The 26,522-nt window shown below is 38.2% G+C and overlaps 1 protein-coding gene and 1 long non-coding RNA gene across 3 annotated transcripts in view; one reads left to right on the forward strand and one right to left on the reverse strand.

The window, feature by feature from the left end:
• The window catches only part of LAMA3 (laminin subunit alpha 3), a 360,924-nt gene extending 360,249 nt beyond the window's left edge, over positions 1–675 (forward strand). For both annotated transcript variants that reach the window (XM_007487607.3, XM_007487609.2), the window contains one exon: positions 85–675. In XM_007487607.3, the coding sequence (XP_007487669.1) occupies positions 85–230 (146 nt within the window). In that variant the 3' untranslated portion in view covers positions 231–675. The remainder of the gene's footprint in view (positions 1–84) is intronic.
• LOC103106794 (uncharacterized) overlaps positions 1–18,862 on the reverse strand; it is a 130,099-nt gene extending 111,237 nt beyond the window's left edge. The window contains exon 1 of the long non-coding RNA XR_001628852.2: positions 18,701–18,862. This is a non-coding gene — a long non-coding RNA (uncharacterized LOC103106794). The remainder of the gene's footprint in view (positions 1–18,700) is intronic.
• Between the last annotated feature and the right edge of the window lie 7,660 nt (positions 18,863–26,522).

Consider the following 26,522-nt stretch of genomic DNA (forward strand, 5'->3'; position numbering starts at 1 on the left):
CTGAAGAAACTTTTAAAATACAGTTTGCCCATTATTTTAACCAAAGAAATCATACATTAAATGCCTTTCTTTTTCTTCTCTCAGCCAACTTGACAACACTGAGACTGCCTGTACAAAACCCATTCTTTGGCTGCCTGAAGAAGGTCACGATCAACAACATAGCTGTCCCTGTCACAAAGGCCTCAGGAGTCCAGGGAGCTGTCAGTCCGAACGGCTGTCCTGTCCACTAACTGAGACCAGTGATGTGTATGAAGAGAAGGTCCTTGGAATCCAGTGTGGATAGAGCCATCCAAGGTCTTGAATAGGGTAGAATTCACCTTCTTCAACACAGACTCCCAGATATACACATTCTCCATTTGTTTCCAAATAGTTCCTGAATCAAAATGTTGTCCAAAGTGGCTTAGCAGCCAATCTCAACTTATTGATGGCCCCAAATCCTCTTCTCTTATTGGCATTGTACAAATCTTTGACATTCATATACACTTCATGTTAAAATGTCTTTATTTGGAAAGGTGAGCAAAATATTGGATAATGTTTATAATGCAGAATAGAATTTCGTATTTGTTAAAAATAACAAATGGAAATCAGAGCACTTTCAAGTGAAATTTTGGCATGCATTACACGGGCACAGGATTATAATTGATGGAACCAAATAAATGCAATGTACCCTTCTAACTTTCTGTTTTATATGGCGTTAACACACACTTACACTCATTGGTTTATCTCTCCCAAACATGTGACTTCATGTCAGTAGCTTCTCTAGAGCTAGAGCTTTAAGATCTCTAAAACAGAGTAAAGCAAAGTTTTCTGTGAAGGAGGTCTGATGGCAAAGGTTGTTGCCCACAAGGAGAGAGCGTCTGAGTTGGGTAAAATCTTTTAAGATAAGACATTAAAAAATGGATGAGGCTCATTAGAAAAGTTCTTAACCTGGAGTTCACAAACTTATTATTCACAATATTTTGATCATTTAATTTTTTCAATACACTTTACATTGTATCAATTTATTTTATTGAATACATTTAAAAACATTATTCTTGGAAGGAGTCCATAGACTTTATCAGACTGCCAGAGGTAAGATTAAAAATTCCTACTCTAAGCCTATGTGGCAAGCTAGGTGGAGCAGTGGATAGAATGCCAGTCCTAGAATCAAGAAGAGCTGAGATTAAATGTGACTTTAGGCACTTATTAACTGTGTGACCCTGAGCAAGTCACTTCACCCAGTTTACATCAGTTTCCTCATCTGTCAAAAGATCTGGAGAAGGAAATGGTAAACCACTCCAGTATCTTTGACAAGAAAATCCTAAATAGGAAGAGTCAGAGAAGGTATGCTCTGTGTTGGTTAGAGGAAGTTCCTCACAGAGAGCTCCCAATGCTGATGAAATCACATTATATACATATATACGTATATATGTATAACACATGTGTTATACATATATGTATACATGTGTTATACATGTATAACACATGTGTTATACATATATACGTATATATGTATGACACATATATATGTATATGTTTATTTGTTATTTGTAGACACGTGTGGACATTTTTGTTTTTCTGTTGTATTAAGTCATGTCTAACTCCTTATGACCCCTTTTAGAGTTTAATTAGCAAAGATGTGTTTTGCCATTTCCTTCTCCAGTTTATTTGACAGATGAGGAAATTAAGGCAAACAGGGGGTAGTGACTTGTCCAAGGTCACACAGCTAGTACGTATCTGAAGCCAGATTTGAACTCCCAAAGTTCTTGAAGCTTTTTGACTCCAGGCCCAGTGTTCTATCCACTTGGCCACCTAAGCTGACCCCATGCCGCATAAATATGTGTATATGCACATATGCAAATTTTACATATACATAAATATATGTGAATATGAACCCAAAAAGGGATAAATAAAACTGAAAATTGACACATATGTATGCCTGTAGGAATTCAACAGCAAAGGTGAGGGAAGAGGGGAAAGCATTCCAGCTTTAGAGAGCAGTGAGAACACAAAGGCATAGGTCTGGCTGCTGCATAGCCAGGGAGCCTCTCTAGCTTCCCAATGTCACCTTGCCATTCCGAGAACAAGACTCTTTTTCTCTGGAAGGAAGCTTCTTCCACATAGAGAGTCCTGCTGTAGCCTTCTGCCAAGAGACTGAGGTGTGAAGTGTGCCAGCCCACCTGGCCCTCCTTCCATCATCCTCCCTGGCCCAGAAGTTCTCTTTGCTTCTGACAGGTCCCACTTTCTCCCAGAGGCTGGCCTCTTGCTCTCCAGTTTGAGGGAGCTGCTGTCTTCTTCCATTAGTTTAAGCCTCACACAAATAGCCAGCCCAATGGAAAACTTTCTTCTCCTTGTTTGCTGGTGATTACAAGATTTTCCTTTCTGTATTTGCTCTTTGATCCTTTGAGGAGGTACATTTGGTGGCAAAACCCTCTTGACTGTGTCCCTCGTTATCCCCTCACAACTGTGAGTGCTGCTAAAGACCAAAGAGCAAGGTTTCTGTCACACATTATAGGAGGCTTAAAAAATCTGACAGATTGGAATAGCCCTCCTTGAGTACCTTAAAAGTTTACTGTGAGGTTCAATTGAGATAATGGATGTGAAAGTGATATATAAGTGTGAAATAATAATAAAAAAAAACATCAGAAGCCAGTTATTTTTCTTTTAAAAAAATATTACCTTCTGTCTTAGAAATGATTCTAGGACTTCCGGGTAATCATGGCTGCAATCTAGACTCCACACGCTTCCTCTCCCCGGCACCAAACGAAATAGACTACATCAAAGGAGCATAAAAATCACCTTTGGCGGAACAGGACTCCCCAGTACCCCACAGAGGTGAAGGTACATGGGGTTTGAACATTTCCACACTATAATAAGGAGGAAAAGCTTGCACAGAAACGTGAACTGAGCCTCCCTGCCCCCCCCCACCTCCCCCACCAAACCAGAGTGAGCTACCTGAGCGCTCACTGGGACAGCGAGTGAGTGGGGAACGTCTCTGTCTCGGGGGGGGGGGGGCACTCCAGGGTCCTTGGGATCTGGAGACTGCCAGGAAAAAATGTCTCAGAGTGGTTTCACGGGAGAACCCGGCGCTGAGCACAGGCTGAGGAGCCTTACTCAGGGCGGTTGTGCTGAGCATCTGGGCGGAGCTAAACACCAGGGGCAGACCACGCACTGATTATCTGGGTGGAGCTGAACACCTGGGCAGTTTGGATGTGATCAGGGGCCCAGCTCTCTAAGAAACCTCAGAGGCTGGGAAGAACTAGTCTGAGGCAACCTAAATTCACAGAAAACCCATCCATATCACCCAGACCCCAGACCAAAAAGGAAAGGGGAATAAAACCACCAAAGGGATGGCTCACATGGCCCAAAATCAAGCCTCCAGGAAGAAAGGGAAAAAAGTGACTATTGAAAACTTTTATGGTGGAAGTACCCAAGGAAAAGAGGAGAATGAGGAGGAAATCCAAAAAAAAATCAGAACATGCCTCCCCAAATGGAAACTATCAACAAGCTCTGGAAGATCTCAAACTGGAACTTATCCAAAAGATGGAAACCTGGAAAGAAAAATGGGAGAAAGAGATCAGCAGTCTGACAGATAAGACTGCTCAATTGGAAAAAGAGCTCGAAGAATCCAAAAGAAAGGTAGACAAAGCTGAAAAGCAAAACCAGTCCCTAACGACCAGAATTAAGCAACTCGAAGAAAGTGAGATCATAAAACAGCAAGAATCAATAAAGCAAACCCAAAAAGTTAATGAATTAGAAGAAAACATAAAATATCTCACTGAGAAAGTCACGGATTTGGAAAACAGAGGGAGAAGAGACAACCTCCGAATTATTGGTCTCCCAGAAAAACCAGAGATAAACAACAAACTGGATATTATTCTACAGGAGATTATAAAAGAAAATTGCCCCCATGTTCTGGAGCAAGGGGGCAAAATAGAAATAGAAAGGGTTCATAGAACACCCTCTATACTAAATCCCCAAAAGACAACCCCTAGGAATGTAATTGCCAAATTCAAGAGCTTCCACGAAAAGGAGAAAATCCTACAAGAAGCCAAGAAGAGGAGCTTCAGATATAAGGGGGCTCCCATAAGGATCATACACGACCTAGCGGCTAACACACTAAGAGACCGCAAAGCATGGAACACGATATTTAGAAAGGCAAGAGAGCTGGGTCTCCAACCAAGAATCAACTACCCAGCAAAACTGACTATATACTTCCAGGTGAAAGTATGGGCATTCAACAAAATAGAAGATTTCCAAGCATTTGCTAAGAAAAGACCAGAACTTAGTGGAAAATTTGATATCCAAGCACATAAAGCAAGAGAAACATGAAGAGGTAAATATGAAAGAAAGGGAAAAGGAGATAAATCTTATCTTTTTCTTTAAGTCAAACTCTCTTCTATAAGAACTACATTTATATCAAATTATATATATTAATATGTGGGGAAAATGTTTTGCGTAACTCTCAAAAATTGTAGCATCATAAGAGTAGTTAGAGGAAACATGCATAGGGAAAGATTGGGGCATTAAGAAGATTTGGGGAAAGTGGGGGCAAAGAAAGGAAAAGGGGGGGGGAACCGTCAATAACACTAAGATTTACTTCAAGAAATGGGGGGGACTTAACAGAATAATCTTTCCCATATAAAGATACACATGGGAAGGGGAAGGGAAGAACTCTCATATGAGAAGGAGAGGAAGAGAGCGTGAAGTGGAATTACTTAAACCATACTCTCAGTGAAATCAAATCTGAGAGGGAAGAACATCTAGATCCAGTGGGATCCTGAATTCTATCTTATCCATTAGGGCAAGAAAGAAAGGAAAATTAAGGAGGGAGGGGAGGGAGTATAAAAATGGAGGGAAGGAGAGGGGGGAGGGGAAGGGAGCATAAAAAGGGAGGGGATAGAAAGGGAAGCATCTCAAGGGAGGGGACTAGGGGGACTGACCTAAAGTAAATCACTGGTTCAAAAGGAGATAGCTAAAGAAGAAAGGTCAGAACTAGGGGAAGATATCAAAATGCCAGCGAATCCACAAATGACAATCATAACTTTGAACGTGAATGGGATCAACTCACCCATAAAATGTAGACAAATAGCAGATTGGATTAGAACCCAAAACCCTACCATTTGTTGTCTTCAAGAAACATATATGAGGCCAGTTGACACTCACAAGGTTAGAATTAAAGGTTGGAGTAAGACCTTTGGGGCCTCAACTGATAGAAAGAAGGCAGGAGTTGCAATCATGATATCTGACAAAGCCAAAGCAAAAACAGACCTGATCAAAAGGGATAGGGAAGGTAAATATATTCTGTTAAAAGGGAGTATAGACAATGAGGAAATATCACTAATTAACATGTATGCACCAAATGGTATAGCATCCAAATTTTTAATAGAGAAACTAGGAGAATTGAAGGAGGAAATAGACAGTAAAACCATATTAGTGGGAGACTTGAACCAACCACTATCAAATTTAGATAAATCAAACCAAAAAATAAACAAGAAAGAGGTAAAAGGTGAATGAAATCTTAGAAAAATTAGAGTTAATAGACATATGGAGAAAAATAAATAGGGACAAAAAGGAATACACCTTCTTTTCAGTACCACATGGTACATTCACAAAAATAGATCATACACTAGGTCACAGAAACATGGCACTCAAATGCAGAAAAGCAGAAATATTAACTGCAGCCTTTTCAGACCACAAGCAATTAAAATATTGATCGGCAAGGGTACATGGAGACCCAAATCAAAAATTAATTGGAAATTAAATAATATGATACTCCAAAATTGGATAGTTAGAGAAGAAATCATAGAAACAATAATTTCGTTGAAGAAAATGACAATGGTGAGACATCCTTTCAAACCTTATGGGATGCAGCCAAGGCAGTACTTAGAGGAAAATTCATATCGCTGAGTGCATATATTAACAAATTAGGGAGGACAGAGATCAAGGAATTGGAAATGCAAATCAAAAAACTTGAGAATGAACAAATTAAAACCCCCCAGAAGAAAACCAAACTAGAGATCCTAAAAATTAAGGGAGAAATTAATAAAATCAAAAGTGACAGAACTATTGAGCTAATAAACAAGACTAGAAGCTGGTACTTTAAAAAACAGACTAAATAGAGAAAGTACTTGTCAATCTAATTAAAAAAAAGGAAATAAGAAAGGCAAATTAACAGCATCAAGGATGAAAAGGGGGATCTCACCTCCAATGAAGAGGAAATTAAGGCAATCATTAAAAACTACTTTGCCCAACTATATGGCAATAAATATACAAACCTAGGTGATATGGATGAATATTTACAAAAATACAAACTGCCTAGACTAACAGAAGAGGAAATAGAATTCTTAAATAATCCCATATCAGAAAATGAAATCCAACAAGCCATCAAAGAACTTCCTAAGAAAAAATCCCCAGGGCCTGATGGATTCACCAGTGAATTCTATCAAACATTCAGAGAACAGTTAATCCCAATACTATACAAACTATTTGACATAATAAGCAAAGAGGGAGTTCTACTGTAAACCTCAAATTTCCTTAGACTTATAAATGTTGGAAATTTCACCATTGGGATATTTCATACTTGGAAAATTTCTTACTGATAGTCTATTGGAATGGGAACCCCATTGGCATGGGAGGTTCCTTCTCTTCCCTTCTTAAGATTACTTTAGGACAGAAACCTTTTGCTGAACAATGGAAAGGACTTTGACCTATGCTTAAGCATAGAACAGGAATTTCTTTGAGTCTTGATTGATTTTAGAATTGATACAATGGAGATACTTGGAATAAATCTCCACCCTATTCAGTCCTAATAGGATTGAGTAAGGGCTGCAGCCTAGATCAAAATTTAATTATTCCAATCTCTACCCTACTCAAGTTAACAGGATTTAGAAAGGGCTGTAGCAAAGGAGTAAAGATTTAATCATTTGAAAATATAACCTTCAACAGACATGTGCAAAAGCCAGAAACCTCTGGGTGGTCCTGGGTTAAGCTAGAGCCTCCATTGGCACAGGGAAATTGATGAAGAGTGATTGGTAGATGGGAGAACTGAGGGGAGGAACTTGGATGGTTTCCTAAAAGATAGGGGGTCTGAAGACTCCAGGGGAGGGGGGAGAGTTGGTCGGTGTGGTTCCTGTGGCTCTGAGAAGGTTTGCTCTGAAGGAAGCTGAAGGTGGGGGCCTATGAGACTGTTTCTCCATTTTGGACATGTGAGTAATAGGGACTGATCTCTTTTCTTTGCCCCAGCTATCTAAGGGCTTGGGCCTTTTGGCTCAGCCTAAACAGAAGGGGTATTTAAGCCCTATTCCCTTCTCTCCCTTTTTCTCTCTCTCTATCTCTAATTCCTTTCTTACTCCTATTGTAATTAAACTCCAAAAAAGGCTGACGGCTGACTTGAGTTTTTCATTTAGGAATTACATAGCTGATTCCTTGGCGACCTTAAATTAATATATATCAGTCTTTTAAAGTGATTCCCTTGTTACACTACCAAATTCCTTTTACGACACAAACATGGTATTGATTCCAAAACCAGGCAGGTCAAAAACAGAGAAAGAAAACTATAGACCAATCTCCCTAATGAATATAGATGCAAAAATCTTAAATAGGATACTAGCAAAAAGACTCCAGCAAGTGATCAGAAGGGTCATCCACCATGATCAAGTAGGATTTATACCAGGGATTCAGGGCTGGTTCAATATTAGGAAAACTATCCACATAATTGGCCACATCAACAAGCAAACCAACAAGAGCCACAAGATTATCTCAATAGATGCAGAAAATGCCTTTGATAAAATACAACACCCATTTCTACTAAAAACACTATAAAGCATAGGAATAGAAGGGTCGTTCCTAAAAATAATAAACAGCATATATCTAAAACCATCAACTAATATCATCTGCAATGGGGATAAACTAAATCCATTCCCATTAAGATCAGGAGTGAAACAAGGATGCCCATTATCACCTCTATTATTTGACATTGTACCAGAAACAATAGCAGTAGCAATTAGAGAAGAAAAAGAAATTGAAGGCATTAAAATAGGCAAGGAGGAGACCAAATTATTGCTCTTTGCAGATGACATGATGGTCTACTTAAAGAATCCTAGAGATTCAACCAAAAAGCTAATCGAAATAATCAACAACTTTAGCAAAGTTGCAGGATAAATAACAAAACAGGATTAAAAAACAAAATAAACCCACATAAGTCATCAGCATTTCTATATAATTCCAACACAGCTCAGCAGCAAGAACTAGAAAGAGAAATCCCATTCAAAATTACCTCAGACAAAATAAAATACTTAGGAATCTATCTCCCGAGACAAACACAGGAACTATATAAACACAACTACAAAACACTTTCCACACAACTAAAACTAGACTTGAACAATTGGAAGAACATTAACTGCTCATGGATAGGACGAGCCAATATAATAAAAATGACCATCCTACCCCAACTCATCTATCTATTTAGTGCCATACCCATGGAAGTTCCAAAATTTTTTTTTTACTGATTTAGAAAAAACCATAACAAAGTTCATTTGGAAGAACAATAGATCAAGGATATCCAGGGAAATAATGAAAAAAAAATACAAAGGAAAAGGGTTTTGCAGTCCCAGATCTCAGACTATATTATAAAGCAGCGGTCATCAAAACAATTTGGTACTGGCTAAGAGACAGAAAGGAGGATCAGTGGAATAGACTGGGGGCAAGCGACCTCAGCAAGACGGTATATGACAAACCCAAAGATCCCAGCTTTGGGGACAAAAATCCACTATTTCATAAAAATTGCTGGGAAAATTGGAGGACAGTGTGGGAAAGATTAGGTTTAGATCAACACCTCACGCCCTACACCAAGATAAATTCAAAATGGGTGAATGACTTGAACATAAAGAAGGAAACTCTACAAAAATTAGGCAAACACAGAATAGCATACATGTCAGACCTCTGGGAAGGGAAAGACTTCAAAACCAAGCAAGAATTAGAAAGAGTTACAAAATGCAAAATAAATAATCTGGAATACATCAGAAGGGTAGCAACAAATTGGGAAACAATCTTCATAAAAACCTCTGACAAAGGTTTAATTACTCAAATTTACAAAGAACTAAATCAATTGTACAAAAAATCAAGCCATTCTCCAATTGATAAATGGGCAAGGGACATGAACAGGCAGTTCTCAGCCAAAGAAAGCAAAACTATTAATAAGCACATGAAAAAAAGCTCTACATCTCTTATAATCAGAGAGATGCAAACCAAAACAACTCTGAGGTATCACCTCACACCTAACAGATTGGCTAACATGACAGCTATGGAAAGTAATGAATGCTGGAGTGGATGTGGCAAAGTGGGGACACTAATTCATTGCTGGTGGAGTTGTGAATTGATCCAGCCATTCTGGAGGGCAATTTGGAACTATGCCCAAAGGGTGATAAAAGACTGTCTGCCCTTTGATCCAGCTATAGCACTGCTGGGTTTGTACCCCAAAGAAATAATAAGGAAAAAGACTTGTACAAAAATATTCATAGCTGCGCTCTTTGTGGTGGCCAAAAATTGGAAAATGAGGGGATGCCCATCAATTGGGGAATGGCTGAACAAATTGTGGTATATGTGGGTGATGGAATACTATTGTGCTAAAAGGAATAATAAAGTAGAGGAATTCCATGGAGACTGGAACAACCTCCAGGAAGTGATGCAGAGCGAAAGGAGCAGAACCAGGGAAACATTGTACACAGAAACTGATACATTGTGGTACAATCGAAGTTGATGGACTTCTCCATTAGTGGCAATGCAATGTCCCTGAACAATCTGCAGGGATCTAAAAAATACTATCCACAAGCAGAGGATAAACTGTGGGAGTAAAAACACCGATGAAAAGCAACTGCTTGACTACAGGGGTTGAGGGTATGACTGAGGAGAGACTCTAAATGGACACTCTAATGCAAATACCAACAACAGGGAAATGGGTTTGAGTCAAGAATACATGTGATAACCAGTGGAATCGTGTGTTGACTATGGGAGAGGGAAAGATGGTGGGAGGGGTTGCGGGGAGGAAAAGAAAATTATCTTTGTTTCCAGTGAATAATGTTTGGAAATGACCAAATAAAATAATGTTTAAAATTACAAAAAAAAAAAGAAATGATTCTAGATGGGGGTAGCTATGTAGCTCACCAGATTGAGAGCCAGAATTAGAGGCCCTGGGTTCAAATATGACCTCAGATACTTCCTAGCTGTGTGACCCTGGGCAAGTCACAACCCCCATTGCCTAGCGCTTACCACTCTTCTGCCTTGGAACCTACACACAGTATTGATTCTAAGATGGAAGGTAAGGGTTTAAAAAGAAAGTTTAAAAAATTGATATTAAGTATCTCTTCCAAGGCAGAAGAGAGGTAAGAGCTAAGCAAATGGGGCTAACTTACTTTCTCCACATCATACAATTAAGAAGTGTCTGAGATCACATTTGAACCTGGGACCTTCTGTCTCCACGCTTGGTTCTCTATCCACTGAGCCACCTAAGTGCCTCTCAGTAATTTCTTTATATTTTCTGAAGTCAGTTTTGAAAAATGAGTAATAGGAAAAGAATTTCAAATACTTCAAAGAATGAAATTTGAAACGTTTAACATATTTACAGATATATTTCTGCCATCCACACATATTTTACATGGTGTCATTGGAAAGCTGAGGGAAAACTAGGTAGGAAAGAATGAAGGAATTGTATTCACCCTACAACAATGGTGAAAATATCATAGAGTTAAGAATATGAAAACTAGAAGGAACCCTAGCGATTATCAAGTCCGGTCCCCTCATTTTACAGATGAAGAAACAGAGGGGAAACTCATGGCCACAGTAATACACAGTAAAAAAAATCACGACTGTCCCCCTTCTCCCAGTATATACCCATCTATACACATAAATGTAGGGATGCTCACATATACCAAAATATAACCATTGCCTATGTTTTCAATCAGTACTCCTAATATCTTCTCCACAGGGACAAAATAGACCTGATCCTAGGTAATGGATGAAAAAATATTAAGCATTATACTAAGTACTTAGTACAAGTATTTCTGGTTCCCATTGCCATCACACATTGACATGATTTGGGAGCTATGGCCAAAAGAATTTAGCTAGGGAATGGTGAAAGGGCGACAAGATGGAACGCCAACTTGAAATTCTAAGCGGTCATCAACAAAATGATGCTCTGCTGGTCAGTGTTAGCTTCTGGTGCTTTTATTGTATGTTTTTGCTGTTATTTCACATTTCCATATTGCTTTCACACCCATTACCTCATTTGATCCTCACATCTTTCAATAGATAAGCAGAGATGATCATTACTCTCCAAGACGTTCCACACTCATTGGGAAAGACAACACATAAAAGAGAATTCAGCTAATGCAAGGAGGGAATTGCCTGGAAGTTCTAGATTGAACAGTATTTTTTTTCCTGGCAGGTACATATCTGACTTTTAACAAAAGCAGCAATAATTAACTGTTGTGCCCATTCCACCTACAAATTCTGAGAAAACATTCTGTGAATTCTGAAGATTCCGGTAGTTAATCATTAGTTTACCCAGGGACTAGAGCCTTGAACTTGCCAATGTGGAAAGTTTTCTGGATAAAAATATTCAGTGTAGAGCCAGCTTCAGTGGCCACTTCTGCTCCTAATTGTTTGAAAATATTAGTGGAAAAGGACTAAAGGATTCATGAGGTCTTTTCCTCTCTTTAGGGAAAATGTGATCTTCATGTTTTGCAAATGCATAATCCCAGATTGGTGAGATTATTTCCTCCATCTTTAATTCCTTTTTCATTGGTCTAGGTCCATGTCCACCTCTCTAGACTATGGTTCCTCTTTTGCCTTTATAACTTGGAAGGAATTGACTGAAAATTAAATTTTTCATTTTCATTTCACTTTAAGAAAATAAAATGTTTATGGGAATAGAACTACTTTGGGGCCAATACTAAGCAAAAACAAAGGGGGTTGATGGCCTAAGTGTTTGTTTTCTTTTTTTGAAGTAAAAACCTAACTGGGGGAGAAGAGGACTTGACTTGGACACTAGTGACAGACCAATAGTGCTTCCCAGTTTCATTCCAATTTCATTCCGTTTTGCAGTTTAGACAAGTATTTCTGGTTCCAACTGCCATCATGTACTGACATGATTTGAGGGCTGTGGTCAAAATAATTTATCTAGGGGATGGTGGAAGGGTGACAAGTGGAAATGCCAACTTGCAATTCTAAGCAGTTATCATCAAAATGATATTCTGCTGGACAGTGTTGAGTTTAAGGGGAAGTTCCAGGTCACAGGCAAGTCTTCACAATTGCACTCACCCATTTATAGCAAATTGGGGATGGATACTTGGAGGATGGATACTTGGAGGATGGATACAGCTTTGACTGTCACCAGATACAGCTTCCTTCTCCTGAAACTTCACTTAGAGCCTACAGCTCCTCACTCTGGAGTATCTGGCCATGCCAGCCACCATTTTCCCATTGGTGAATTCCTTCTACTTCCATTTTGGGGATAGGCCCAATCAAGTCATACTTCATATCTATCCAGAATGTGCCTCTGGGGATATCTTTTATTCCTTACTCTCCTTAACTCACTGGTGAATAATCTTACCTCCTTAGTATGTAAGCTTCTTGAAGGAAGAAAATTTCTTTTTCTTTGTATTTGTATCCCCACAGCTTAGCTACAGTGCCTGGTTACAGGGAGGGCATAATAAATGTTGGTTGTGGGCAGCAAAGCAAGGCAGTGGATAGAGCACCAGACCCAGAGTCAGGAAGATCTGCGTTCATATCCAGCCTCAGACACTTCCTAGTTGTGTGATTCTGGGCTGGTCACTTAACCCTCTTTGCCTCAGTTTCCTCATCTGTATAATAAACTGTAGAAGGAAATGCTTCAGTCTCTTTAGGCAGACACAACTGAACAATAATTAAGCATAGAGGAAAAGTGATGGACAGAGCAGAGGACCAAAAAAACAAACAAACAGAAAATAGTGCTAGACCACAGAAAAGCCCACCTGAGCTATCCTCTAATGCTTCTGGCAGTAGAGAAATCATATTGGATTTGGAGAGAACCCAGCCTTAGGGAGAGAAGAAGTTACTGGGACCCAGGGAAGTGGAAAGATTTTCTAGCTAGCACATTTGACATACACTGAGTGTATGGACTAGATCCAAATTCACTTTCTCAAAAGGCAAATAACTAACTTAATTATTTCTACCCGGACTAAAGGGAGATTGAGGATGTGTATAAGCAAATTTTCCTGTAATTTAAAGAACATACAGGCGAGTGATCCTGCAGAAGGAATGGTTCCAAGTTTCAGCCTGGAGATCTACCAAGTAATCCTTCTACCTAATATCTAGCATTTAGATAACACTTAAGGTCTGCTAAGCACTTTACAATTCTTACCACATTTGATACAATTATTATCTCCATTTTGGGAGATGAAGCAATGCAGGTAAAGGTTAAATAACTTGCCCAAGGTCACATAGCTAGGAAGTTTTAGGTTGGATATGAATTCAGCTCTTCCTGACACCATGTCCAGAACTCTATTCATTAAGTGCATACCTGTTCAGTCATGAAGAGTCTCCATTATCTCTGGCCTGTGGATATAATTGGGTCCCCGCTCCCCCATTTCCTTAAGATGTAAATGAGGAGTTAAATTGGGCACAATCCCAGATTCCTTTTATAAGCTAACATATGACTGACTTGTCTCAGTTTCGTCATATCTTAGGTTTTCAGAAGACCGTGAAGAGGATAAAAATAAACATCAGGAGAAGAAAATGCTGATAGTGACAGCTCAGAAAGAGAGACAGATTTTTACAAAGTCCTGTGTGCTAGAAGTTACATCCAGTGAAATGTTATTCGTTTTCTTCTTCTCATTTTCAGAAAGATGAAAGGAGAAAGGATGAGAAAAGTACCAGGGGAAGGACAACTCAGTGACTCAGTAGAGAGAGAGCCAGGCTTGGAGACAGAGGTCCTGGGCTCAAATTTGACCTTGGATACTTTTTAGCTTTGTGACTGTGGGCAAGTCACAACTCCAGTAGCCAAACCCTTACTACTCTTCTGCCTTGGAACTGATATTTAGTATCCATTCTAAGACAGAAGGTAAGAATTTAAAACAAAAAGTACCAGTAGACTTGGAGTCAGGAAGAATTGAGTTCAAATCCTGCCCTAGAATATTTTCTTTATGACTTTGGGCAAACAAGTCACTTAACTTTCCAGGTTTTCAGTCATCTTGTTTATAAAATGGGGATGGATAACAAGCACTTTACCTCCAAACCTATTTTGAAGATCAAAGGAGATAATATTTGTAAGGCAGTATACAAATGTTATCATTATTAAATATCTGGCCATGATGTCCAGAAAGTGTTTTCCATAGAAATATCCATAGTCACAGGGAGGCTATATCCATGAATTCATGGGTTGATACTTCTGCTAACTGAAGCTATCAACATTCAGAGATTTAGGAGGCAAAAAACATGGGCTTATTATACTTCAGGATACTCACAAAATACCTCTGAACACCAAGAAATAGATTTCTTTTAAAATTTTATTTAATTAGTCAATTTAGAATATTTTCCCCTGGTTCCATGAATCATGTTCTTTCCCTCGCCTCCCTCCATTCCCTCCCATAGCTGGTACACAGTTTCACTGGTTTTACATGTCCTTGATCAAAACCTAAAACAAGAGATTTCTTATTATATAGTCTCCCATTACATTAGAGAGACAAGGAAAAGAATACAAAAGCTGCCAGAACCAGGAGAAAGTAAAGATTTGCATTATAAAGTTAACTGAAAAAAATCATATCAGATCTAATTTATCAAAAAAAATTATTAAGCAGGGAAGAATTCGGGGTTGACAGATATAGGGTGGGTATCATGGATTATTTTTATCACCATTCTCTTCTCTTGACCTAAATAATTAGAAGTTTTAATAAAATCTCAACTGGCTCTGATGTGATTTTATAACTTCTCATAATTGTGACTTTCTTCACAAGTAAAATGGCTCTGCTGGACACACACAAATCTCCTACCATTAACTGTAGTCTTGCTCATTCCTATTGCTCCATATGATTGTGCAAAAGTCTTCTCATGTTTCTTCTTACAAGCAACTCTTGCCCAGTCCTTCTAAACTCACATTCTGGGTCCACAGCACCATGGGAAAGTGAGTCCTTTCCTATCAGCAAATGTGCCTTCCTGCTTCTCTCTCTCTTACTCTTTGACCTCAGAAAGAGGCCCCTCCAAAATGAAAAACCATCTCTACCAGCTTTCATTGGCTGAGAAACTTTCATTTTGAAATCTCTGACTCATATTTCCCACACATAATGGCTTTCCCCCACTTTACTCATTCTACAGATTTTATCACATAGCTGTCTGATACATACTTCAAGGAGCTGTGATTTTGCTGTGTGAGTAATCTCGCTGCTAATACAAATCACAGACCCTTTTCAACTTTAGATGACCTTTGAGGTTTGCTGTGTCCAAAAAGTGTGTAACCCTATGTCAAAACTGGCAATAAGCCTGTTCAAATGGAGCAGGAATAATCTGCGCTCCAAGCCTCTTCCACCAGGTCGGATCTTCCAGGGTTTGTGTTCTGCTGAAAAAGCCCTTCAAAACCCATTGAGATGTCAGAGGACAATTTGACTAGAGGCTTTGGGGTGAGGGAGGGGCAAAAATATAAAGATTAAAAATAAGAGATAGCAGTGTAGAGCTCTATGGGTGGGAAGTGCTGCCTCGAGGGTGCTTAATTTGCACTTCTCTCATTATTAGTGATTTTGAACATTTTCAAGTAGTTGTTGTTCATCTATATTACTTCATTTAAAATAGTTCATATCTTAGCTCTGACCTAAAATGGCTCTTGCTCTTAGATATATATGAATTCTTTGTGGGTTTGGGGTGAAAGATTTTATTAGAGATATTTATTAGACTTCCCTCCCTCCCCCAAACCATGTCTTTTCTCCTTATTTTTAGCCTATCTCATATAATCATTTTGAAATATTATGTGATTAATACTGCCCTGTGATCTATTATATTCTCTATCTGGTTATTTCTATATCTAGCCATTGTGTTAAAAGATATAGCCTGTATTACTAACTTTGAGACATATCTCTTAATATTTATTTATTTTGGGGGCAGCTGGGTAGCTCAGTGGATTGAGAGTCAGGCCTAGAAACAGGAGGTCCTAGGTTGAGATCTGGCTTTAGACATTTCCTAGCTGCGTAGCCCTGAGCAAGTCATTTAACCCCCACTGCCTAGCCCTTACCACTCTTCTGCCTTAGAACCAATACTTAGCATTGATTCTAAGGTGGAAGGAAAGGGTTTAAAAATATTAATTTTACTTATTGGGAATTTATTTATGTATTTAATTATATATTATTTATTGAGAATTTACTATGGTACGTAGTATAAGATTCTAATGGAAACCTATTTTCCCCCAGAGGCATTCTCCTCTCCCCAGCAGTTCTCATAGAACCAGTCATTTCTGTATTGGGGTTTCTCTATTTAGCCATCAGAGGGCATTGACAACCACTTACCCAACTCTCTTCAGCTCTGAGAGTCTAGGAATCTGGAGGATTTTCTGGGGAATTCCAAAGTTGCGCTATTGGTTTGTGCATGCCCTGCTGGGCAGAAGTACTAAATGTTCTGCTTTCTCTGATTCTCACAGAATCAGCAAGATTATCTCAGATCTGCCTTTGTCTGTGGAGCAATGCTAACTCATCCTCGAGGTGTGTGTGCGTTTATGGATTTACTGAAACTGAAAATATCACCTACTGGCAAAAACAGAATGGCGTTTGGGGTTAAGTGTTCTGCCCAAGGTCATACTACTGGGAAATGTCTGAGTTCAGATTTGAATCCAGGTCTTCCTGACATCAGCTAGAAGTAATTCTCTATTCTCTGTGCTACTAAGCTATCCCGCCCTAACCACATGATTTTGACATAATGGATTTGGCTTTCCATGGAAACAGAAAAAAAAAAGACAACTACTACATAATTATTTTCACTCTTAAGCAAATGAGCAATGCATAATTAACCATCTACCATGGAATGGCAAACTCACTATTATCCTCATGCTGGAAGCCTGTAGATAACATAGAAGCTGCTTCAAAACTAGGAGTTTCAGAATTAAATGAATATGGATTTAGAGCTGGAGAGAGCCTCAGAATTCACGGAGTCAAATGATGAGGAAACTGTGGCCCCAAAAGGTTAAGGGGCTTGCCCAAGGTCACATAGCAAGTGACAGAGGCAGGACTTAAACCTAAGCCTTCTATCCCTAAATCTAGAACCCTTTCCACTATGCTGGGTTCCATAGGTCAAAGTGGGTTTTTTTGTCTTGCATGGTTGTATCCCCTTCAAGAGAGCAAAAAAAAAGCAAAAACTCTGTACCTGGAATCTCAGCACAACCTGGGGCATAGATCAGAGTTTCAGAGACAGACTAGAGCTCAGGGTTTGGGCTTTTTTCAGCTCAAGTGGTCTGGGCCCAGACAAAGTCCCCTGACATTTTTGGCTACAGAAAGCCCACTGTGGAACAGGGCAAAGGGTACTTGGGTCTAAGCCATGGCAAAGGAGGCACACCACCATCTTGCCAACATAGTGTTTCTCACACACCTTGAACTCTCTGTTCCCCCCAAAATATGGCTCTTCTCTCACTGCCCATTTCTAAAGTACCCCTTACCTAAGCAGCAGGGTGGGAAGGAGTGAGGAGAATTACATAAAAACTAGACTGCTCTGGGAATTTGTATCTAGGGCTTGCTTAGCAAGTCTCTTTCTTTGATTTACCTTTCTGGTTTTTATCCAGAATCAGATAATTAAAAAAAAATTTTTAAATATTTTTACCAAGTACATGTAGCTACAAATTCCAATGCAAGTTTTCTTAAGTTATATGATCAGATTTACCTCCCTTTCTCCCTTACCTTCTCCCTCCTGGTGCTGCCAGGCAATTCAATATGAGTTATACATGTACATTATGTATAAGATTTCCATATCGTTCATTTTTGTAAGTGAATAATTTTATAAAACCCAAAGCTCAAACATAAATCCTAATAAACAATTGAAAAATCACATGCTTTCATCTGAATTCTGACTCCCACAGTTCTTTCTTTGGAGGTGGAAAGCATTCTTTGTCCTATGTCCCTCAGAATTGCAGGACCAGGTAATTTTGACAATTAATTGCTTTATAGTATATTTTGAGATCTCATACCACCAAGACCTACTTGTGCCTACCTTTTTTTTATTATATCCCTTGAATATATATACCTTTTGTTCATCCAGATTATTTGCCCAAGACTATTACTTTGGCAATTTGATTAGTATAGCATTAAGTTTGGTATTTGCATAATATCGCCATTGTTGTTTTATCAGCTAGTCCCAGCAGTGAATACTAACTATACCTTCATTATCCTGATCTTCTTTTATTTCTGTAAAGAGTATTTCATAACTATTTAAGCCTTGCATTCATCTTGTTAAGTTAATTCCACAATATTGAATAAAGTTTGTTGTTATTTTAAATGGAATTTCTCATCCTTTTTCTTTCTCCTGAGTTTTGTTCGTTTTAGTAAAAAGTGACCCATCCCTCTACAAAGCCCTTCTTCAATGTCTCTGTAATTAAACACTCAGAGTAGCACATAATAATCAATAGAACTTATATATATATATATATATATATATATATATATATATATATATATATATATATATATATATATATATATATATATATAGTGGTTCTTACTTTTCTACCAGGGTTCTAGAGTTCTTCTGAATTAGTCCCACCTTGTATCTTGGACTTCTGTGAAATGGAACTAGACTTGTCATTTCCAGCAATACAATTCCCCAGGATTATATGGAATCCTCAACTCTCCTGTAGGGTTTGAGTTGGTTCAAAGCTAATAGTTTCACCTTGAAGTTTGGACTCCACTTAGGAAGTAATCATACTTTGGAACTGCTGAATAGGCAACTCCCCTTCTGACCTTCATTGATTGAACTGTTGTTTAGTTATTTCAGATTCTGGGACCCCATTTGGGATTTTCTTGGCAAAGATACTACAGTGGTTTGCCATTTCCACCTCCAGCTCATTTTCAGATGAGGCAAACAACTTGAGTAACTTGCCCAGCATCATACAGCTAGGAAGCATCTGAAGCCAGATTTGAACTCAGAATGATGTCTTTTTGGCTCTTGACCCAGTTCCCTATTCACTGTGTCACCTAGATTCCCCATTGTATGAATACTTTAGAGATATAATAGGGCAAAGTATAGGTCTTCTGCTCCCCACATCATAATGTTAGTCCTTTACTGACTTCCCCATTTTTGTGGTCATGTGGATAATTTTCTTCTTCCAAGAGTAGAAACTCTTCTTCTCTTGTTAGAAGATCGGATTGCCTTTTCCAAACTGTAGTTAGCCATGAAACATCCCCCCACCCTGCTCAAGATTAGCACTACCCAAGAAAGCTCCCTTATCTGGCTAAAAGGCTAGATTTTAGCATACCAGCTAGGAAATTTCTCTTTCCATTATGTACTTAACTGGGTTTTAGAAATAGATTTGTCTATGAACTATTTGCTCAGGACATGTGGAGCATCCAATGTTGGCCCCACATAACTGCGTTCTTCTTCAGGAAGTTTCAATATTCTACTGGCTTCCATCTAGTACACAGGGAAGTCCATTCTCAGGTATCTTAGTCTCAGCCCTGTGCTCGGAAACCAGCCAATTCATTATCTTGAGATAGCCCCAGTTGTTGAGACTTAATCAGTTCTTGTCTTTTGTTACTCTTAGGCAAGTACCATGGGTAGGACCTCATTTTGTGGGAAATCAGTACGTGCAAATCCAGGTATACGTAATAGGCAATTGAAAAAATAAAGGCAGAAAAATAAATGAAATAAAAATTGTTAATTGTTAATTATGTGCTAAATCCAAGCCATTCTCCCAAGCAGCATAAAATCTGGCAGCATCTTGCCTAATCATGTTCACTTTAGCTGTAGAAGCATTTGTGAGTTATTACATTGTTTTGCACCAAACAGTAGGTCCCACATCATTCTTTGTTCAGGGATCTCCCTGTTGTAACAAGTCTCGTCTGCGTCAGAGCAGCGCTTCTCTTTGTTTCATTAATGCTACAGTGTTTATATTTTTTAAATGTGTGATAAGTATGTTTGTATAAGTCATACTTATTAAGTAATGGGATTCGTTATTATGTAGGATTTTCCACTGAAGTAAAGGGTCTTGGGCCATGTTGGTTTAGTGAAACTAGGTCCTACTGTAGATGTTCACATGCCTCACAGGGAGAGGTTTGGATGATGAAAGTTCTGAGGGAACCCTTGCCTCCTAGAAAGTTTATCCTATTGATCTGAAAACTTCTTCAATCAACTTTCTTCCTCCTAGCCTTCCACTCCCACTGCTTACAGCATGCTAGCTACAAATGGCATTAAGATTTCTGATTGGAAACCAGGTTTAAATGAAGAAGATAAAACAGAGAGAAGAGACAGATCCTATGAAACAAAACATTCTACTTAATTAACTTTGTCTATGTCTAGTCTGGGACATTGGGTGCAGCATAAGTACAGGAGGTGGGATATAAAATATTAATCGTGTAGGAGATTTTTCTTCATTTTGTAATAAATAAAAGATTGAAAGGGACATAGTGTGAAAACAAAAATCATTCAATAGCAAGGTAGTATGAGGTACACTCACTACCTGCATTCCTTTCTCCTTCCTCTTTTGCTGAATTCTATAAATGAAGGAAGTGGGGCCAGATGATCAAAGGAAGGCAGATTTTTAAGGTTTTCTGGCTCTACTATCATTTACCCCCACAATACTTTTATTCTATAAAAATAGGCATGGAAAATTAATCCATTACGAATTTTCCAAAACTGCAAAGTACAATCCCCAAAGGGGAATAACATGGAGCCAGAGAAGAATTACATGATACAACTGGCAAAATATTTTACAACTCCCACATAAATATATACCCTTTTTCAGTAAAAATTAGTTCAAAGTAAAGTCACTAAAAGCAAGACTAACAAGATTGATTCCTGTGAATGCAGCAAATAATAATATTATTCCCATTTTACAGTTCAGGATAGTAAGGCAAAGAGAAGTTAAATAGCTTGAGCAGAATCACTTAACTATTATCTAAGGCTGGATTTGAAATTAGGTCTTTCTCTTAACTCTTGCCAACAAGGCAAGAATCCAGGACCACTCCAAAAGGTCCATGACAATGACAACAACAAAAAAGATATCCACCACCACAGAAGGAATAGATGTACTCTGATTGCAAATTGAAACATACTTTTCTTTGCTTTATTCTTCCATTAACTTTTCTCTAGTCTAAGTAATGTGTCTTGTTTCACAACATAACGAACATGAAAATACATGTATTCTATGTCATATTACCTGCTTTTTTGGTGAGGGGGGAGGAGTGGGAGAGAGAGAATATGAATTGCAAAATGTCAGAAAATGAGTATTTAAAATGGTATCGCTATGTAATCTGGAAAAAATTTTAATTTTGTAATATAAATTAGGTCTTTCTGGCTCTATTTCCAGTTCTCTATCAACTATCCAACTTCAAAAGGGATCCCATTTGTTGACTCTCAGTGAGGGAATGAGCTGCCATTATTATCATCAGTCAGCAAGTGGGGTCATTGTGCTACTAGCATCTTGGGTGAAAGGTGCATCCTTGAATCTTTCCAAGACAGGAAAACGTCCTATAACACCTATTCTCCTCCTCAACATCATTCATTTTGTTAAATACTATATAATAAGTTAGTTTTTAAAAATTCTAACTTTTTTAAAGATGAAATAACTGGCAAGTGGTTATAATTATTTTAAATTAGTAAGAATTAAATTTCTCTTAATTTTTATTGTCTGTTTTTAAAAGTCAAATAATATCAGAGAGGGGCAGATAAGTGACTCAGTGGATTGAAAGTCAGACCTAAAGACAGGAGTTCCTGGATTCAAATCTGACCTCAGGCACTTCCTAGTTTTGTAACTTTGGACAAGTCACTTAACCCACCCCCACCCGCACTGCCTAGCCCTTATCACTCCTCTGTCTTGTAACCAATACAAAGTATTGATTCTAAGATGGAAGGTGAGGGTTTGTTCTTTTTTTAAGTGAAATAACATCCTTCCATGATGAATAAATATGTAACTAACTTGAAGAAAAACATCTACTGAGCAGCTGAAAGCAGTACAAGCAAAAACAATGGAGAGATAAACATTTTGAAGCCCAAATCCAAAAATATAATCCAATCTATCAATGGTATTTATAAGTTATACTGATATAAATATTTTATTGAAGAAAGTATCATGAGGTGGAAAGAACTTAAGACACTGAATGGAAGTTATGGGTTGTTGTTGTTCAGTCTTTTCCATCATGTTTGACTCCTCATGACCTTTTTGGGTTGGTTTTTGGTTTTTATTTTCAACAAAGGTACTGGTGGAATGGTTTGCCTTTGCCTTTTCCAACTCACTTTACAGATGAGGAAACTGAGGCAAGCAGGATTAAGTGATTTGCCAAGGGTAAAATAACTAGTTAGTGTGTGAGACTGGACTTGAATTTAGATCTAAAGTTGTGGACCCTGAGTTAAAATCCTGACCTTGTCACTATATTAATTATGTGATCATGGGGAAATTATTTAATTTACCTGGATCCCAATTTCCTCTTCCACAAAATGAGAGGGTTGAACTAAATGAGCTCTAAGGTCTTTCCAGCTTTAGATCTGCTCTCCTGTTTGTTTTATCTGAATGCTTTCACCACAGATAGTGTGAAATCTGATCTTTTTTTCCCAGAGAAAATTAGATGCTTTTAGAGAGCAAAAACAAACATTTTCCAAAACTACATCTGTGAAATAAAAAAGAGTGCTCACACTGTATGAAGCTGTTTACAGAATTGCTAAGTTCTCATTCAACAGGAGAAATCCCATGCTAGCAGCAGCTATTAATATGGTCAAAACAATGTTTAGTAAATCTTATTTAAAGCAGCTTCCAATGGTTTCTCTTGTAGATGATACAGTTAGAAGGATAATGTTTAAAGACCTTTGTGATCAATTAACTGAGAAACAAAAATCTTTCTATTTTATATGGCCAGTGGATGAAACAACATACATAGTTCAAGATGTGACTGCATAGGTATGCATGAATATAGGCGATCTGCTATAGAAACTGGTGTTAGGGAAGATATATTCCTCTGCAAATCTCTTGATGACGTTGCCATCTCAAGGCAAGATTCCAATGGAATTGACATTTTGTTGTAATGAAAATGATCATTATATAAGAGTACAGAACAGAGATCTACAAGCAATGTGACCCTTCCTCTTGGCCCACAGTGTTATTTGGATTCATTGAGCCCTCTACAAGATATCATTTGTTTATTATCATATTATTTCTTATCAGATATTTATTAAGAAACATGATTGAGGATCAAGATACAAGTTTTCCAGTTGTAATAGGAATAATCAAGTTTATCAAAATAATTCATTGAAAGACAAGTTCTTTACACAATTATATGATGCATAGAGCACTTTCATATGATTTTTTGCATGTCGTAGCAGTCTTAGTGCAGTTTTAATATTTAATATCTTCAGATGTATAAACAATGCAAACTTACAAAAATGCCAATTATTTGACATTTTAATATTGATATATTTCCTAATAAAATTCAACATGATCCTTCATCTAGTGCTATATATCGCTCTAGTTGATTTTCAAACTTTGTAAAAACTCTCCTCAGTAGGCAGCTGAGTGGCTCAGTGGATTGAGAAGCAGGCCTGGAGATTTGTGGTCTCAGGTTCAAATCTGATCTCATATACTTTCTAGCTATGTGACCTTGGGCAAGTCACTTAACCCTCATTGCCTAGTCCTTACTGCTCTTTTTAAACCAATACTTTATTGTTTTTAAATTTTCTCTTTTATTATCATGAATTCTTTAAGCATTAATAAGCAAGAACATTTCCATATTTAAAGAACAGAAAAATGAGAACCACATATTAAATTGTGAATTTCTATTATATATAACTTTTTTTAAACCCTTACTTTTCACTATAGAATCAATACTATGTATTGGTTCCCAGGCAGAAGAGCAGTAAAGGCTAAGCAATGGAGTTTAAGGGACTTGTCCAGGGTCACACAGGTAGGAAGAGTCTGAATCCAAATTTGAACCCAGAACTTCCCATTCCTAGGACTGGCTCTTAATCCACTGAGCCACCCAGCTGACCCCTATAAGTAACTTTTAAAACAAATATATTTCAAATTTAACATGGTAATTCAAACATTGCTTTTATGACTTACCATATCATTTTAAAACACTCTGATCTACTTGTTGGGGTGTATGGGGTGTTCAGGGAGGGGTAGTATCTCTGGTATGGAGGGCTTGTCGTGTCCTCCTAGGGCAGCTCTCCAGCCTCTGACCCTCACCTGACACCCAGCTCTCACTTGTGGTTCCTAGTAGCTGCTAGCATGCGGCAGCGGCCACACCCCGGGCAACGCTTCTACAGGCCGGCTAAACCTTGTGAGGGTCGTTGTTGACCCCTGGTGAACCAGGGCTTTGCTCACCCAGCATGTGAAGACTGTTTCGGCAGAACAGGCGGAAGAAACCAACAAGAAGGTTCAATGGCTGAGATGGCGACGCAGCAAGGCACTGTGGAGTTAGAACACAAAGGACAACACGGCCATCCAATGCAGCTGAGGAAGTCTCCAGGTGTAACGACTTTTTGTGCCACTGGACCCAGGCTTCCAACACCGAGAGAGTGGGACTGTCTCTGTGCAACTACTCTTCCACTTAAATCTCTTTCATGCACAAAGACAACCGTCATTCTCGGCCTCTGAGAGACTACTACTATACTATAGACCTACTTGTGCCAAAGTAATTGGAAGTGTTTTTGAGATAAAGAAATTAGTATTTTTCTTAGTGATAACAAAAAAGATAAAGCAAATTCATTCTAAAATAACAATTTCCCTAAAACATCTATTTGGTGGTTTTTTTTTAAGAATTAGTACTCTAAATAAACTGTTGTAAGACTCTCAAATTCATACTCACATTCTAGAAAAATAAAGTGACTATATTTATAAGAAGTTAGAACTATGGATAATAAATTTACAAGATAATTTTTTGATATATTTTTCAATTAAAAAACCCCTACACTACCTAGCTGCTGAGACCCTAGATATGGATGTGACTACTTATCCAGTTCTATTGTACAGCACCAAATGGGACTATCACAAGATACCAATTTAGAAGGAGGTCTCCTACACCTCCTGTTACACAGGTGTCCTGTAAAACCAGTTCTTTTCTTCTTCAAACTCCCAGTCAGAAAAAGAGAAAACAAAGAACACTACATAAATCTTTTAATCTCCAAAAGCCTGAGGGAGCAAGACAGGAACTATTCTCTGCTTACAAATGAGCTCATAGTTAGCTTTATGGTTCTTCCATGATTATTGTTATTTGAGGGTGGGAATTTGTAAACTCTAAAGTGAACTCCACAACTGTTGCTCATCTAGTACACTGACTTCTAGGCAGAAGCAAATTCAATTGTCTCAGAATATTATACTCCAAAATCATCCAGATGAGGAAGAACCTAGTCTAGCATCTTGTGGGTGGTTTCTCATTCTCTCTGAAATCAAGAGGGCATCCATACATTTTCAACATGAGTCATCATGTTCTTTTGTCCTAAAAGCTTTAAACAAGGCACCTTTTTAGCCCTTCCTCCCCAAATAATAAGGTTTGTTGAGTTGTTTCAGCTGTGACTGACTCTTCATGACCCCATTTGGGGTTTTCTTGGCAGAGAAACTGCAGTGGTTTGCCATTTCCTTCTCCAGTTCATTTTATAGACAAGGAAGGCAAATAAGGTTAAGTGATTTGCCAACAGTCACATATCTAAGTAAGTATCGGAGGATGATTTTGAATTCAAGTGTCTACAGCCACATTTGAACTCAGAAAGATAAGTCTTCCTTATTCCCAGATCAGTGATCTATCTACTGCCCCACCCACGCTATCCCAAATAATAAGGTTTGGTTTAGTTTATTGTTAGACCCCAAGAAAAATTTATTTCCCCTTTAGCTCCTTAGCACCCTTCCTTCCTTCCTTCCTTCCTTCCTTCCTATAGGCAATTTTCTGATAACAGCAGGAAGCTTTTAGAGAAGAGTTAAAGTTAGCTACCTAGAGACAGCTGACCAAATTCACATGCCTATAACAGCTAATTAAGCTCATGACTCTGGTTGAAAATAGTAATTAATCACCAAAATAGCTCTCCATTTCTGTTTCTTGCTTGTTTGTCTACCCCTTGTTTCAGTTGCTGGCATGCTCCCATACTGATCTCTCTTCATCTAATGAAAAGCAGTGACTGATGGTTAGTTCTGGAGTATCCCTGATTTAGTGAATCTTTGCTTATTTTAAATGACTTCTAAAAAGAAATAGCATATTATGTAGTGACCTTAGAGTCAAGAAACCAAATGTTACCCAAATATTATGTCTTCTTTAAGAGTTGCCCCTTGCAAATTTAAACTTGGTGCCTTCAATCAGTTATGTCAGGCCAATAAGAGGAATCCTTTTTAGCCTTCATTTCAAATT

The sequence above is a fragment of the Monodelphis domestica genome, chromosome 3, assembly GCF_027887165.1.
Source record: "Monodelphis domestica isolate mMonDom1 chromosome 3, mMonDom1.pri, whole genome shotgun sequence".
Lineage (NCBI taxonomy): Eukaryota > Metazoa > Chordata > Mammalia > Didelphimorphia > Didelphidae > Monodelphis > Monodelphis domestica.